Source organism: Carcharodon carcharias, chromosome 29 (genome assembly GCF_017639515.1).
Source record: "Carcharodon carcharias isolate sCarCar2 chromosome 29, sCarCar2.pri, whole genome shotgun sequence".
Classification (NCBI taxonomy): Eukaryota; Metazoa; Chordata; class Chondrichthyes; order Lamniformes; family Lamnidae; genus Carcharodon; species Carcharodon carcharias.
Window position 1 is genome coordinate 5,480,946 of NC_054495.1, and position 16,392 is coordinate 5,497,337.

Consider the following 16,392-nt stretch of genomic DNA (forward strand, 5'->3'; position numbering starts at 1 on the left):
AACGCCGTGCTGTACCTGTCCTGGGAGTGTTTGATGGGGACAGTGTAGAGGGAGCTTTACTCTGTATTTAACCCCGTGCTGTACCTGTCCTGGGAGTGTTTGATGGGGACAGTGTAGAGGGAGCTTTACTCTGTATCTAAACCATACCCCACCATGTTTGACAGGACCCTGACCATGTCGGCCTCCAACATGAACCATTTCATGTTACTCACTCATCGCCAAAGGATTTCTTCCAGAACTCGGCAGCGTCCATTTTGGTGATCCGGTAGGTGTCTCCCTGGTAGAAGCCATTTGGGAATATTGCTCGGAGTTCGGCTAGCATGTGACTGAAGATCAGGGATAGTTTGATCAAACTGCGTCTGTCAGGGAAGGAAATGGAAGGCACGGTTAGTGGGAATGAGATTATAACCGAGGGATTAACATTCCGCCCTGGTTTCAGCGCATTTACAATCAGAGATTCAAACAGCTCAGGAGGAGGCCATTCAGCCCATCGTGCCTGTACTGGCTCTTTGAAAGGTCTATCCAATTAGTTCCACTCTCGCCCCCACCAACCCCCCCCCCCGAATCTTATCCCATATCCCTGCAAATTCTTCCCCTTCAAATATTTCTCTAATTACCCCTTTTTGAACATTCCCCTACTGAATCTGCTTCCACCGCCCTTTCAGGCAGCGCCTTCCAGATCACAACAACTCGCTGTGTCAAAATAAAATTCCCCTCTTCTCCCTCTCTGGGTCTTTTCCCGATTCTCTTCAATCTGAATCCCTCTGGTTACCGACCCTCCTGCCACTGGAAACAATGTCTCTTTATTTAATCTATCCAAACCCCTCATGATTCTGAGCACCTCAATTAAATCTCCCCCTTAACCTTCTCCGCTGTAAGGAGGATAATCCCTCCACATCAACTGTAGAACTTCATCCCCGGGATCATTCTATTAAATCTCCTCTGCACCCTCTCTAAGTCCTGAAATGATGCTGTACAGTTCACCTATTCCCCTGCCCTCGCTGATCTACATTGGCTTCCGGTCTAACACCGTCTAATTTTAAAAATTACATGTTAAATTACATTTACAAAAGTGAAATTTAATATTAAATGCACAAAATGAAATTACACAACTAAAGTTAATTTGAAAGAGTTACCTTGCTATAATGTGGCAGGTGATGTGTGCCAGCTGGACCACAGCCACAAGGGAAACTTCGCCACGCTACCACAACAGTTTTGCAGTTTGTATTTGTTACAAGGAGATTTGTGCACGGAATTCAGAAGTAATGAGTCCACGAACACATTTAGAGATTTTAAAAACTAACTTAAAACATTCATGAACAAAAGAAAAGATTTCAAGCATATACGTAAGGTTGTGTTTACTTGCTACTGTCACAAATCCCTAAATTCCTAATTAACCTGACTCCCAACTACACACCCTCTTTAAGGCAACAGTCCAAAATGGATTTTAAATTCGAATAACAAGCTAGAAAGTTTACCACAGGACTCACACGACAGTAGAATTCCAAAGGCTTTTCTCGACCCTTGGTTACAGGACACAGCAGGCTACTGTTAAAGTGGCTGGAGGTTTTCCCAGGGCTGTTTTACACAGTCCTCTTAAATCTTACATGGCCCCTTAACATAGCCTACCATTCTCTTTATATATGTTTCTCTATCTTTAAGCTGTAAATTCTATTGTTCAATAAGACTTTGGAAATTTACTTTTCCCATGATATAAAAACTTTCATGTTGCCAATATGGTCAGCATCTTTGGGAAAAATAAACACACTGCTTGGCCTTGCTTATCTTGTTAGTTGCAAACATCCTATCATCCGTTTGAAACCCAAACTAAAAATGCAAATTTCCTTCACACCCTACATTCTCAGCACCCATCCATGTTTATTCATTAGCATTTCAAATGCATTTTAGCTCTAGCTTATTTTGGTAATTTCAAGATTGCAGACTATCTGACTCCAATTCAAAATAAGTCACACAGGCAGAACATCTACATTCACACCCATAAACCTACTTAACAATAAACCACAAAAATATGATGAAAACAGGTCTTAGTTTCAGGACAACCAAAATTACAATTAGAGTGCAGCACCCACTCAGTACCGATTCACTGACAGTGCAGCACTATCTCATCACTGACCCTCTGACAGTGCAGCATTCCCTCAGTACTGAACCTCCAACAGTGCCATACTCCCTCATTACTGACTCTCTGGCACTGCAGTGCTCCCTCAGCACTGACCCTCCGACAGTACAGTACTTCGTCGGGACTGACAGACCGACTGTACAGCACTCCCTCAGTACTGATTCTCTGACAATGCAGTCCCCCAGTCAATTCTGAATTTCCGACAGTGCAGCATTCGCTCGGCACTGACCCTCTGACAGTGCAGCACTCTCTCAGTACTGACTCTCTGACAGCTCAACACTCCCTCAGTACTGACCTTCCGACAGTGCAGCGCTCCCTCAGTACTGACCCTCTGACACTGCAGCACTCCCTCAGTACTGACCCTCCGACAGTGCAACACTCCCTCAGTACTGACCCTCTGACAGTGCAGCACTCCCTCAGTACTGACCCTCCGACAGTGCAGCACTGCCTCAGTACTGACCCTCCGACAGTGCAGCACTGCCTCAGTACTGACCCTCTGACAGTGCAGCACTCCCTCAGTACTGACCCTCAGTCAGTGCAGCACTCCCTCAGTACTGACCCTCAGTCAGTGCAGCACTCCCTCAGTACTGACCCTCTGACAGTGCAGCACTCCCTCAGTACTGACCCTCCGACAGTGCAGCACTCCCTCAGTACTGACCCTCCGACAGTGCAGCACTCCCTCAGTACTGACCCTCCGACAGTGCAGCACTCCCTCAGTACTGACCCTCCAACAGTGCAGCACTCCCTCAGTACTGACCCTCCAACAGTGCAGCACTCCCTCAGTACTGACCCTCCAACAGTGCAGCACTCCCTCAGTACTGACCGTCCAACAGTGCAGCACTCCCTCAGTACCCTACTGAGCACGTCATCCTTAATGATGCTCAATTCTCTGGAGTGGGATCTCGAACTCTCGACCTCCTGGCTCAAAGCCAAGAAAGTCAGGGCGCTCTGGCCGCCGTGCTTCGGAGAGCACGAGACATGGCTGCTTCATTCATGGGAGATCAGTCCGGTCCGGTGAAGCCAGACCCACTCAGCACTTCCAGGACAAGGGTCCGAGGAATGGAACTTAACACCGTGTTGCAAGAAGCAAACAATGCAATAAAGCAACAATCGAACTATTACTTCCCGTTCTTATTTCAAGATATCCTGAGAGGGCCTCATTTAAGGCCCGGTCCCTGAAGGCTTGGCACAGAATCAATTATTCAAAAGCCACAGTCTAACTGAGGTGGGCAATTTCTCCCCACGGAGATTTTTTACGCCGATTACCGAAAGCTAAGGGAACCTAATTTAATCACGCGTTTGGGATTTTCAAGAGTTCTCTCAATGCTTCAGCCCTGGTTGCAAGGTTGGTTGCTTGGTGCAAGGAAGAAACAAACTCATGGCCTGAAAACCACAGTTTAGCTAGACTGTGGTTTAATGACTGCCTCCTCTGGATTCCAAATCCCATCCCTGAGATGAACAAGACCATAACGTGCATTTATATAGCACCGATAAGGAAGCCAAACCGCCCCGTGGCTTTTCGTAGGAACAATAAGCAAATATAATTTGGCACTGAACCACCATACGGACAAAGCCTAACAGTCATCAGAAGGTCAGTCAAAGGTTGTTCTTAAATCAGGAAAGGGAGTCACACAGGTTTAGGGAGGGAATTTCAGAGATCAGGGCCCCAGGCAGCTACAGGCACGGCCGTCAATGGTGGAGCGATGGGAAATCGTTTGCAGCACAAGAGGCCGGAATTAGATGAGCACAGAGACCTCGAAGGGGTGTAGGAGCTGGAGGGGGTTACAGAGATAGGAGGGTTGTAGGGGCTGGAGGAGGTTACACAGATAGGGAGGGTTGTAGGGGATGGAGGAGGTTACAGAGATAGGAGGGTTGTAGGGGCTGGAGGAGGTTACACAGATAGGGAGGGTTGTAGGGGATGGAGGAGGTTACAGAGATAGGGAGGGTTGTAGGGGCTGGAGGAGGTTACAGAGATAGGGAGGGTTGTAGGGGCTGGAGGAGGTTACAGAGATAGGGAGGGTTGTAGTGGATGGAGGAGGTTACACAGATAGGGAGGGTTGTAGGGGCTGGAGGGGGTTACAGAGATAGGAGGGTTGTAGGGGCTGGAGGATGTTAAACAAATAGGGAGGGCTATAGGGACTGGAGGAGGTTACAGAGATAGGGAGGGCTATAGGGACTGGAGGAGGTTACACAGATAGGGAGGGCTATAGGGACTGGAGGAGGTTACACAGATAGGGAGGACTATAGGGATTGGAGGAGGTTACACAGATAGGGTGGGCTATAAGGACTCAAGGAGGTTACACAGATAGGAAGGGCTATAGGGACTGAAGGAAGTTACAGAGATAATGACTACCGACTCTGGATTCCAAAGCCCATCACTGAGATGAACAAGGCCATAACGTGCATTTATATAGCACCAATAAGGGAGCCAAACCGCCCCGTTGCTTTTCGTAGGAACAATAAGCAAATATAATTTGGCACTGAACCACCATACGGACAAAGCCTAACAGTCATCAGAAGGTCAGTCAAAGGTTGTTCTTAAATCAGGAAAGGGAGTCACACAGGTTTAGGGAGGGAATTTCAGAGATCAGGGCCCCAGGCAGCTACAGGCACGGCCGTCAATGGTGGAGCGATGGGAAATCGTTTGGAGCACAAGAGGCCGGAATTAGATGAGCACAGAGACCTCGAAGGGGTGTAGGAGCTGGAGGGGGTTACAGAGATAGGAGGGTTGTAGGGGATGGAGGAGGTTACAGAGATAGGGAGGGTTGTAGGAGCTGGAGGGGGTTACAGAGATAGGAGGGTTGTAGGGGATGGAGGAGGTTACAGAGATAGGGAGGGTTGTAGGGGCTGGAGGAGGTTACAGAGATAGGAGGGTTGTAGGGGATGGAGGAGGTTACAGAGATAGGAGGGTTGTAGGGGATGGAGGAGGTTACAGAGATAGGAGGGTTGTAGGGGATGGAGGAGGTTACAGAGATAGGGAGGGTTGTAGGGTCTGGAGGAGGTTACACAGATAGGGAAGGTTGTAGGGGCTGGAGGAGTTTACAGAGATAGGGAGGGTTTAAGGGACTGGTGGAGGTTACAAAGGTAGGGAGGGTTGTAGGAGCTGGATGTGGTTAAAGAGATAGGGAGGGTTGTTGGGATTGGAGGTGGTTACAGAGATAGGGAGGGTTGTAGGAGCTGGAGGAGGTTACAGAGATAGGGAGGGATGCAGGAGCTGGAGGAGGTTACAGAGATAGGAGGGTTGTAGGGGCTGGAGGAGGTTACAGAGATAGGGAGGGTTGTAGGGGCTGGAGGAGGTTACACAGATAGGGAGGGTTGTAGGGGCTGGAGGAGGTTACAGAGATAGGGAGGGATGCAGGAGCTGGAGGAGGTTACAGAGATAGGAGGGTTGTAGGGGCTGGAGGAGGTTACAGAGATAGGGAGGGTTGTAGGGGCTGGAGGAGATTACAGAGATAGGGAGGGTTGTAGGGGCTGGAGGAGGTTACAGAGATAGGGAGGGTTGAAGGGACTGGAGGAGGTTACAGAGGTAGGGAGGGTTGTAGGGGCTGGATGTGGTTAAAGAGATAGGGAGGGTTGTATGGATTGGAGGAGATTACACAGATAGGGAGGGCTATAGGGACTGGAGGAGGTTACAGAGATAGGGAGGACTATAGGGACTGGAGGAGGTTACACAGATAGGGTGGGCTATAGGGACTGGAGGAGGTTACACAGATAGGGAGGGCTATAGGGACTGGAGGAGGTTACACATATAGGGAGGACAACAGGGACTGGAGGAGGTTACAGAGATAGGGAGGGCTATAGGGACTGGAGGAGGTTACACAGATAGGGAGGGTTGTAGGGGCTGGAGGTTGTTACACAAATAGGGAGGGCTATAGGGACTGGAGGAGGTTACAGAGATAGGGAGGGCTATAAGGACTGGAGGAGGTTACACAGATAGGGAGGGCTATAGGGACTGGAGGAGGTTACACAGATAGGGAGGACTATAGGGATTGGAGGAGGTTACACAGATAGGGAGGGCTATAAGGACTGGAGGAGGTTACACAGATAGGGAGGGCTATAGGGACTGGAGGAGGTTACACAGATAGGGAGGGCTATAAGGACTGGAGGAGGTTACACAGATAGGGAGGGCTATAGGGACTGGAGGAGGTTACACAGATAGGGAAGGTTGTAGGGGCTGGAGGAGGTTACAGAGATAGGGGGCGTTGTAGGGGCTGGAGGAGGTTACAGAGATAGGGAGGGTTTAAGGGACTGGTGGAGGTTACAAAGGTAGGGAGGGTTGTAGGGGCTGGAGGGGGTTACAGAGATAGGAGGGTTGTAGGGGATGGAGGAGGTTACAGAGATAGGGAGGGTTGTAGGAGCTGGAGGGGGTTACAGAGATAGGGAGGGTTGTAGGGGCTGGAGGAGGTTACAGAGATAGGGAGGGTTGTAGGGGCTGGAGGAGGTTACAGAGATAGGGAGGGTTGTAGGGGCTGGAGGAGGTTACAGAGATAGGGAGGGTGTAGGGGCTGGAGGAGGTTACAGAGATAGGGAGGGTTGTAGGGGATGGAGGAGGTTACAGAGATAGGGAGGGTTGTAGGGGCTGGAGGAGATTAAAGATATAGCGAGGGTTGTAGGGGCTGGAGGAGGTTACAGAGATAGGGAGGGTTGTAGGTGCTGGAGAAGGTTACATATATAGGGAGAGATGAAGGAGCTGGAGGAGATTACAGAGATAGGGAGGGTTGTAGGAGCCAGAGGAGGTTACAGAGATAGGGAGGGTTGTAGGAACTGGAGAAGGTTACATAGATAGGGAGGGATGCAGGAGCTGGAGGAGATTACAGAGATAGGGAGGATTGTAGGAGCTAGAGGAGGTTACAGAGATAGGGAGGGTTGTAGGGTCTGGAGGAGGTTACAGAGATAGGGAGGGTTGAAGGGGCAGGAGGAGGTTACAGAGATACGGAGAGTTGGAGGGGCTGGAGGAGGTTACAGAGATAAGGAGGGTTGTAGGGTCTGGAGGAGGTTACAGAGATAGGGAGGGTTGAAGGGGCAGGAGGAGGTTACAGAGATATGGAGAGTTGTAGGGGCTGGAGGAGGTTACAGAGATAGGGAGGGTTGTAGGGGCTGCAGGAGGCTACAGAGATAGGGAGGGTTGAAGGAACTGGAGGAGGTTACAGAGGTAGGGAGGGTTGAAGGAACTGGAGGAGGTTACAGAGGTAGGGAGGGTTGTAGGGGCTGGAGGAGGTTACAGAGATAGGGAGGGTTGAAGGAACTGGAGGAGGTTACAGAGGTAGGGAGGGTTGAAGGAACTGGAGGAGGTTACAGAGGTAGGGAGGGTTGTAGGGGCTGGAGGAGGTTACAGAGATAGGGAGGGTTGTAGGTGCTGGAGGAGGTTACAGAGATAGGGAGTGTTGTGGGGGCTGGAGGAGGTTACAGAGACAGGGAGGGATGTAGGGACTGGAGGAGATTACAGACATAAGGAGGGTTTTAGGGGCTGGAGGAGTTACAGAGATAGGGAGGGTTGTAGGGGCTGGAGGAGATTACACAGATAGGGAGGGTTGTAGGGGCTAGAGGGGATTACAGAGATAGGGAGGGTTGTAGGGGCTGGAGGAGGGTACACTGATAGGGAGGATTGTAGGGGCTGGAGGAGGTTACAGAGATAGGGAGGGCTATAGGGACTGGAGGAGGTTACAGAGATAGGGTAGGCTATAGGGACTGGAGGAGGTTACAGAGATAGGGAGGGCTATAGGGACTGGAGGAGGTTACACATATAGGGAGGACAACAGGGACTGGAGGAGGTTACAGAGATAGGGAGGGCTATAGGGACTGGAGGAGGTTACACAGATAGGGAGGGTTGTAGGGGCTGGAGGTTGTTACACAAATAGGGAGGGCTATAGGGACTGGAGGAGGTTACAGAGATAGGGAGGGCTATAAGGACTGGAGGAGGTTACAGAGATAATAACAGCTGATTCTGGATTCTAAAGCCCATCACTGAGATGAACAAGACCATAACGTGCATTTATATAGCACCAATAAGGGAGCCAAGCCGCCCCGTGGCTATTCATAGGAATAATAAGCAAATTTAATTTGGCACTGAACCACCATACGGACAAAGCCTAACAGTCATCAGAAGGTCAGTCAAAGGTTGTTCTTAAATCAGGAAAGGGAGTCACACAGGTTTAGGGAGGGAATTTCAGAGATCAGGGCCCCAGGCAGCTACAGGCACGGCCGTCAATGGTGGAGCGATGGGAAATCGTTTGGAGCACAAGAGGCCGGAATTAGATGAGCACAGAGACCTCGAAGGGGTGTAGGAGCTGGAGGGGGTTACAGAGATAGGAGGGTTGTAGGGGATGGAGGAGGTTACAGAGATAGGGAGGGTTGTAGGGGCTGGAGGAGGTTACACAGATAGGGAAGGTTGTAGGGGCTGGAGGAGTTTACAGAGATAGGGAGGGTTTAAGGGACTGGTGGAGGTTACAAAGGTAGGGAGGGTTGTAGGAGCTGGATGTGGTTAAAGAGATAGGGAGGGTTGTTGGGATTGGAGGTGGTTACAGAGATAGGGAGGGTTGTAGGAGCTGGAGGAGGTTACAGAGATAGGGAGGGTTGTAGGGGCCGGAGGTGGTTGAAGAGAGAGGGAGAGTTGCAGGGGGCTAGAGAAGGTTATAGAGATAGGGCCGGTTGTAGGGGGTGGAGGAGATAATAGAGAGAGGGATGGTTGGAGGGGCTGTAGGAGGTTACAGAGATATGGAGGGTTGTTGGCGGCTGGAGGAGGGTACACCAATAGGGAGGGTTGTAGAGACTGGAGGAGGTTACAAAGATAGGGAGGGATGTAGGAGCTGGAGGAGGTTACAGAGATAGGAGGGTTGTAGGGGATGGAGGAGGTTACAGAGATAGGGAGGGTTGTAGGGGATGGAGGAGGTTACAGAGATAGGGAGGGTTGCAGGGGCTGGAGGAGGTTACAGAGATAGGGAGGGTTGTAGGGGCTGGAGGAGGTTACAGAGATAGGGAGGGATGTAGGAGCTGGAGGAGATTACAGAGATAGGGAGGGTTGTAGGGGATGGAGGAGGTTACAGAGATAGGGAGGGTTGTAGGGGATGGAGGAGGTTACAGAGATAGGAGGGTTGTAGGGGATGGAGGAGGTTACATAGATAGGGAGGGATGCAGGAGCTGGAGGAGATTACAGAGATAGGGAGGGTTGTAGGAGATAGAGGAGGTTACAGAGATAGGGAGGGTTGTAGGGTCTGGAGGAGGTTACAGAGATAGGGAGGGTTGAAGGGGCAGGAGGAGGTTACAGAGATACGGAGAGTTGTAGGGGCTGGAGGAGGTTACAGAGATAGGGAGGGTTGTAGGGTCTGGAGGAGGTTACAGAGATAGGGAGGGTTGAAGGGGCAGGAGGAGGTTACAGAGATACGGAGAGTTGTAGGGGCTGGAGGAGGTTACAGAGATAGGGAGGGTTGTAGGGGCTGGAGGAGGGTACACTGATAGGGAGGGTTGTAGGGGCTGGAGGAGATTAAATATATAAGGAGGGTTGTAGGGATTGGAGGAGGTTACAGAGATAGGTAGGGTTGTAGGGGCCGGAGGTGGTTGAAGAGAGAGGGAGAGTTGCAGGGGGCTAGAGAAGGTTATAGAGATAGGGCCGGTTGTAGGGGGTGGAGGAGATAATAGAGAGGGGGATGGTTGGTGGGGCTGTAGGAGGTTACAGAGATATGGAGGGTTGTTGGCGGCTGGAGGAGGGTACACCAATAGGGAGGGTTGTAGAGACTGGAGGAGGTTACAAAGATAGGGAGGGATGTAGGAGCTGGAGGAGGTTACAGAGATAGGGAGGGATGTCGGGGCTGGAGGAGTTTACTAAGATAGGGAGGGATGCAAGAGCTGGAGGAGGTTACTGAGAAATGGAGGGATGTAGGAGCTGGAGGAGGTTACTGAGATAGGGAGGGTTGTAGGCGGCTGGAGGTGGTTACAGAGATGGGGAGACTTATAGGGGCTAGAGGAGTTAACAGAGAGAGGAAGAGTTGTAGGGGGCTAGAGAAGGTGATAGAGATAGGGGGGATTGTAGGGGCTGGAGGAGGTTACAGAGATAGGTAGGATTGTTGGTGCTGGAGGAGCTTACAGAGATAGGGAGAGTTGTAGGGGGCTGGAGAATCTTACAGAGATAGGGAGGTTTGTAGGTAGCTGGAGGAGGTTACAGAGATAGGGAGGGTTGTAGGGTCTGGAGGAGGTTGCAGGGATAGGGAAGGCTGTAGGAGTTTGAGGAGGTTACACAGATAGGTAGGGCTATAGGGACTGGAGGAGGTTACACAGATAGGGAGGACTGTAGGGGCTGGAGGAGGTTACAGAGATAAGGAGGGCTGTAGGGACTGGTGGAGTTTACAAAGATAAGGAGGGTTGTAGGGGCTGGAGGAGCTTTACAGAGATAGGGAGGGTTGTTGTGGTTGGAGGAGGTTACAAAGATAGGGAGGGTTGTAGGGGCCGTAGGAGGTTACAGAGATAGGGAGGGTTGTAGGGGCTGGAGGAGGTTACAGAGATAGGGAGGGTTGTAGGGGCTGGAGGAGGTTACAGAGATAGGGAGAGTTGAAGGAACTGGAGGAGGTTACAGAGGTAGGGAGGGTTGTAGGGGCTGGAGGAGGTTACAGAGACAGGGAGGGTTGTAGGTGCTGGAGGAGGTTACAGAGATAGGGAGTGTTGTAGGGGCTGGAGGAGGTTACAGAGACAGGGAGGGTTGTAGGGACTGGAGGAGATTACAGAGATAGGGAGGGTTGTAGGGGCTGGAGGAGTTTACAGATATAAGGAGGGTTTTAGGGGCTGGAGGAGTTACAGAGATAGGGAGGGTTGTAGGAGCTGGAGGAGGTTACAGGGATAGGGAGGGTTGTAGGGGCTGGAGGAGTTTACAGATATAGGGAGGGTTGTAGGGGCTGGAGGAGATTACACAGAAAGGGAGGGTTGAAGGAGCTGGAGGAGGTTACAGGGATACGAAGGGTTGTAGGGGCTGGAGGAGGTTACAGAGATAGTGAGGATTGAAGGGGCAGGAGGAGGTTACAGAGATGGGGAAGGTTGTAGGGGCTAGAGGGGATTACAGATATAGGGAGGATTGTAGGGGCTGGAGGAGGTTACAGAGATAGGGAGGGTTGTAGGGGGTGGAGGAGGTTACACATATAGGGAGGACAACAGGGACTGGAGGAGGTTACAGAGATAGGGAGGGCTATAGGGACTGGAGGTGGTTACACAGATAGGGAGGGTTGTAGGGGCTGGAGGATGTTACACAAATAGGGAGGGCTATAGGGGCTGGAGGAGGTTACACAGATAGGGAGGGTTGTAGGGGCTGGAGGAGGTTACAGAGATAGGGAGGGATGCAGGAGCTGGAGGAGGTTACAGAGATAGGAGGGTTGTAGGGGCTGGAGGAGGTTACAGAGATAGGGAGGGTTGTAGGGGCTGGAGGAGGTTACACAGATAGGGAGGGTTGTAGGGGCTGGAGGAGGTTACAGAGATAGGGAGGGATGCAGGAGCTGGAGGAGGTTACAGAGATAGGAGGGTTGTAGGGGCTGGAGGAGGTTACAGAGATAGGGAGGGTTGTAGGGGCTGGAGGAGATTACAGAGATAGGGAGGGTTGTAGGGGCTGGAGGAGGTTACAGAGATAGGGAGGGTTGAAGGGACTGGAGGAGGTTACAGAGGTAGGGAGGGTTGTAGGGGCTGGATGTGGTTAAAGAGATAGGGAGGGTTGTATGGATTGGAGGAGATTACACAGATAGGGAGGGCTATAGGGACTGGAGGAGGTTACAGAGATAGGGAGGACTATAGGGACTGGAGGAGGTTACACAGATAGGGTGGGCTATAGGGACTGGAGGAGGTTACACAGATAGGGAGGGCTATAGGGACTGGAGGAGGTTACACAATTAGGGAGGGATATAGGGACTGGAGGAGGTTACAGAGATAGCGAGGACTATAAAGACTGGAGGAGGTTACACAGATAGGAAGGACTATAGGGACTGGAGGAGGTTACACAGATAGGGAGGACTATAGGGACTGGAGGAGGTTACACAGATAGGGTGGGCTATAGGGACTGGAGGAGGTTACACAGATAGGGAGGGCTATAGGGACTGGAGGAGGTTACACAGATAGGGAGGGCTATAAGGACTGGAGGAGGTTACACAGATAGGGAGGGCTATAGGGACTGGAGGAGGTTACACAGATAGGGAGGACTATAGGGATTGGAGGAGGTTACACAGATAGGGTGGGCTATAAGGACTCAAGGAGGTTACACAGATAGGAAGGGCTATAGGGACTGAAGGAAGTTACAGAGATAATGACTACCGACTCTGGATTCCAAAGCCCATCACTGAGATGAACAAGGCCATAACGTGCATTTATATAGCACCAATAAGGGAGCCAAACCGCCCCGTTGCTTTTCGTAGGAACAATAAGCAAATATAATTTGGCACTGAACCACCATACGGACAAAGCCTAACAGTCATCAGAAGGTCAGTCAAAGGTTGTTCTTAAATCAGGAAAGGGAGTCACACAGGTTTAGGGAGGGAATTTCAGAGATCAGGGCCCCAGGCAGCTACAGGCACGGCCGTCAATGGTGGAGCGATGGGAAATCGTTTGGAGCACAAGAGGCCGGAATTAGATGAGCACAGAGACCTCGAAGGGGTGTAGGAGCTGGAGGGGGTTACAGAGATAGGAGGGTTGTAGGGGATGGAGGAGGTTACAGAGATAGGGAGGGTTGTAGGGTCTGGAGGAGGTTACACAGATAGGGAAGGTTGTAGGGGCTGGAGGAGTTTACAGAGATAGGGAGGGTTTAAGGGACTGGTGGAGGTTACAAAGGTAGGGAGGGTTGTAGGAGCTGGATGTGGTTAAAGAGATAGGGAGGGTTGTTGGGATTGGAGGTGGTTACAGAGATAGGGAGGGTTGTAGGAGCTGGAGGAGGTTACAGAGATAGGGAGGGTTGTAGGGGCCGGAGGTGGTTGAAGAGAGAGGGAGAGTTGCAGGGGGCTAGAGAAGGTTATAGAGATAGGGCCGGTTGTAGGGGGTGGAGGAGATAATAGAGAGAGGGATGGTTGGAGGGGCTGTAGGAGGTTACAGAGATATGGAGGGTTGTTGGCGGCTGGAGGAGGGTACACCAATAGGGAGGGTTGTAGAGACTGGAGGAGGTTACAAAGATAGGGAGGGATGTAGGAGCTGGAGGAGGTTACAGAGATAGGGAGGGAGGTCGGGGCTGGAGGAGTTTACTGAGATAGGGAGGGATGCAGGAGCTGGAGGAGGTTACTGAGATAGGGAGGGTTGTAGGCGGCTGGAGGTGGTTACAGAGATGGGGAGACTTATAGGGGCTAGAGGAGTTAACAGAGATAGGAAGAGTTGTAGGGGGCAAGAGAAGGTTATAGAGATAGGGGGGATTGTAGGGTCTGGAGGAGGTTACAGAGATAGGTAGGATTGTTGGTGCTGGAGGAGCTTACAGAGATAGGGAGAGTTGTAGGGGGCTGGAGAAGCTCACAGAGATAGGGAGGTTTGTAGGTAGCTGGAGGAGGTTACAGAGATAGGGAGGGTTGTAGGGTCTGGAGGAGGTTGCAGGGATAGGGAAGGCTGTAGGGGTTTGAGGAGGTTACACAGATAGGTAGGGCTTTAGGGACTGGAGGAGGTTACACAGATAGGGAGGACTGTAGGGGCTGGAGGAGGTTACAGAGATAAGGAGGGCTGTAGGGACTGGTGGAGTTTACAAAGATAAGGAGGGTTATAGGGGCTGGAGGAGCTTTACAGAGATAGGGAGGGTTGTTGTGGTTGGAGGAGGTTACAAAGATAGGGAGGGTTGTAGGGGCTGGATGTGGTTAAAGAGATAGGGAGGGTTGTAGGGATTGGAGGAGGTTACAGAGATAGGGAGGGTTGTAGGGGCCGGAGGTGGTTGAAGAGAGAGGGAGAGTTGCAGGGGGCTAGAGAAGGTTATAGAGATAGGGCCGGTTGTAGGGGGTGGAGGAGATAATAGAGAGAGGGATGGTTGGAGGGGCTGTAGGAGGTTACAGAGATATGGAGGGTTGTTGGCGGCTGGAGGAGGGTACACCAATAGGGAGGGTTGTAGAGACTGGAGGAGGTTACAAAGATAGGGAGGGATGTAGGAGCTGGAGGAGGTTACAGAGATAGGGAGGGAGGTCGGGGCTGGAGGAGTTTACTGAGATAGGGAGGGATGCAGGAGCTGGAGGAGGTTACTGAGATAGGGAGGGTTGTAGGCGGCTGGAGGTGGTTACAGAGATGGGGAGACTTATAGGGGCTAGAGGAGTTAACAGAGATAGGAAGAGTTGTAGGGGGCTAGAGAAGGTTATAGAGATAGGGGGGATTGTAGGGTCTGGAGGAGGTTACAGAGATAGGTAGGATTGTTGGTGCTGGAGGAGCTTACAGAGATAGGGAGAGTTGTAGGGGGCTGGAGAAGCTCACAGAGATAGGGAGGTTTGTAGGTAGCTGGAGGAGGTTACAGAGATAGGGAGGGTTGTAGGGTCTGGAGGAGGTTGCAGGGATAGGGAGGGCTTTAGGGGTTTGAGGAGGTTACACAGATAAGTAGGGCTGTAGGGACTGGAGGAGGTTACAGAGATAGGGAGGGTTGTAGGGGCTGGAGGAGGTTACAGAGTTAAGGAGGGCTGTAGGAACTGGTGGAGTTTACAAAGATAGGGATGGTTTTAGGGGCTGGAGGAGGTTACAGAGATTGGGAGGTTTTAGGGGCTGGAGGAGGTTACAGAGATAGGGAGTGTTGTAGGGACTGGAAGAGGTTATGGAGATAGGGTGGGTTGTAGGAGGTTTAGAGGGGCTGGAAGAGGTTACAGAGATAGGGAGATCTGTAGGTCCTATAGGAGGTTACAGAGATAGGGGGGTTTGTCGGCGGCTGGAGGTGGTTACAGAGATGGGGTGGGTTGTGGGGACTTGAGGATGTTACCGGGATATGGCGGGTTGTAGTGGTTGGAGTAGGCTACAAAGATAGGGTGGGTTGTAGGAGGATAGAGAAGGTTATAGATATAGGGGTGGTTGTAGGGGCTGGAGGAGGTTACAGAAATATGGAGTGTTGTAGCGGTTGGAGGTGGTTACAGGTTTAGGGAGGGTTGTAGGGACTGGAGGAGGTTACAGAGATAGGGTGAGCTGTCGAGACTGGAGGAGGTTACAGAGATAGAACGGATTATTGGGACAGCAGAAGGGTACAGATATAGGGAGGGTTGTATGGAATGGAGGAGGTTGCAGAGATAGGGAGAATTGTAGAGACTGGAGGAGATTACAGGGATTCGGTGGGTTGTAGGTGCTGGAGGGGGCTACAGAGGTAGGGAGGATTGTAGGGACTGGAGGAGTTTACAGGGATAGGGAGGGTTGTAGGTGCTGGAGCAGGTTACAGAGATAGGGAGGGTTGTATGGACTGGAGGAGGTTATAGAGATAGGGAGGGTTGTAGGGGCTGGAGGAGGTTACAGAGATAGGGAGGATTGTATGGACTGGAAGAGGTTACAGGGATAGGGAGGGTTGTAGGGGCTGGAGGAGATTACAGAAATAGGGAGGGTTATATGGACTGGAGGAGGTTCAAGAGATAGGGGGGATTGTAGTGCCTGGACAATATTACGGAGATAAGGAGGGACTATTTTTATTAATTCACAGGATGTGGGGTTTGCTGGCTGGGCCGGCATTTAGCACCCATCAGTTATCTTTTGGAAGGTGGTGGTGAGCTGCCTTCTTGAGCCACTGCAGTCCATGTGGTGTAGGTACACCCACAGTGCTGTTAGGGAGGGAGTTCCAGGATATTGACACAGCGACAGTGAAGGGACAGCGATATATTTCCAATATATGCCCTTGCCCTTCTAGATGGTAGTGATGCCGGGTTTGGAAGGTGCTGTCGAAGGAGCCTTGGTGAGTTGCTGCAGTGCATCTTGTAGATGGTACACACTGCTGCTACTGTGCGTCGGTGGTGGAGGGAGTGAATGTTTGTGGATGTGGTGCCAATCAAGCGGGGCTGCTTTGTCCTGGATGGTGTCGAGCTTCTTGAGTGTTGTGGGAGCTGCACTCATCCAGGCAAGCGGGGAGTATTCCATCACACTCCTGACTTGTGCCTTGTAGATGGTGCACAGGCTTTGGGGAGTCAAGAGGTGAGTTACTAGTTCCACGATTCATAGCCTCTGTCCTGTTCTTATAGCCACAGTATGTGTATGGCTTGTCCAGTTCAGTTTCTGGCCAATGGTAACTCTCTAGGATGTTGATAGTGGGTGATTCAGTGATGGTAATGCCATTGAACATCAAGGGGTGATAGTTGGATTCTGTCTTGTTGGAGATG

At 51.3% G+C, this 16,392-nt stretch overlaps 1 protein-coding gene across 4 annotated transcripts in view; it reads right to left on the reverse strand.

Moving 5' to 3' along the window:
• Positions 1-16,392, reverse strand: part of LOC121271046 (E3 ubiquitin-protein ligase CBL-like) — an 81,361-nt gene that overhangs the window by 36,725 nt on the left and 28,244 nt on the right. For all 4 annotated transcript variants that reach the window (XM_041176748.1, XM_041176746.1, XM_041176747.1 and 1 more), the window contains exon 2: positions 213-359. In XM_041176748.1, coding sequence (XP_041032682.1) covers positions 213-359 — 147 coding nt within the window. The remainder of the gene's footprint in view (positions 1-212; positions 360-16,392) is intronic.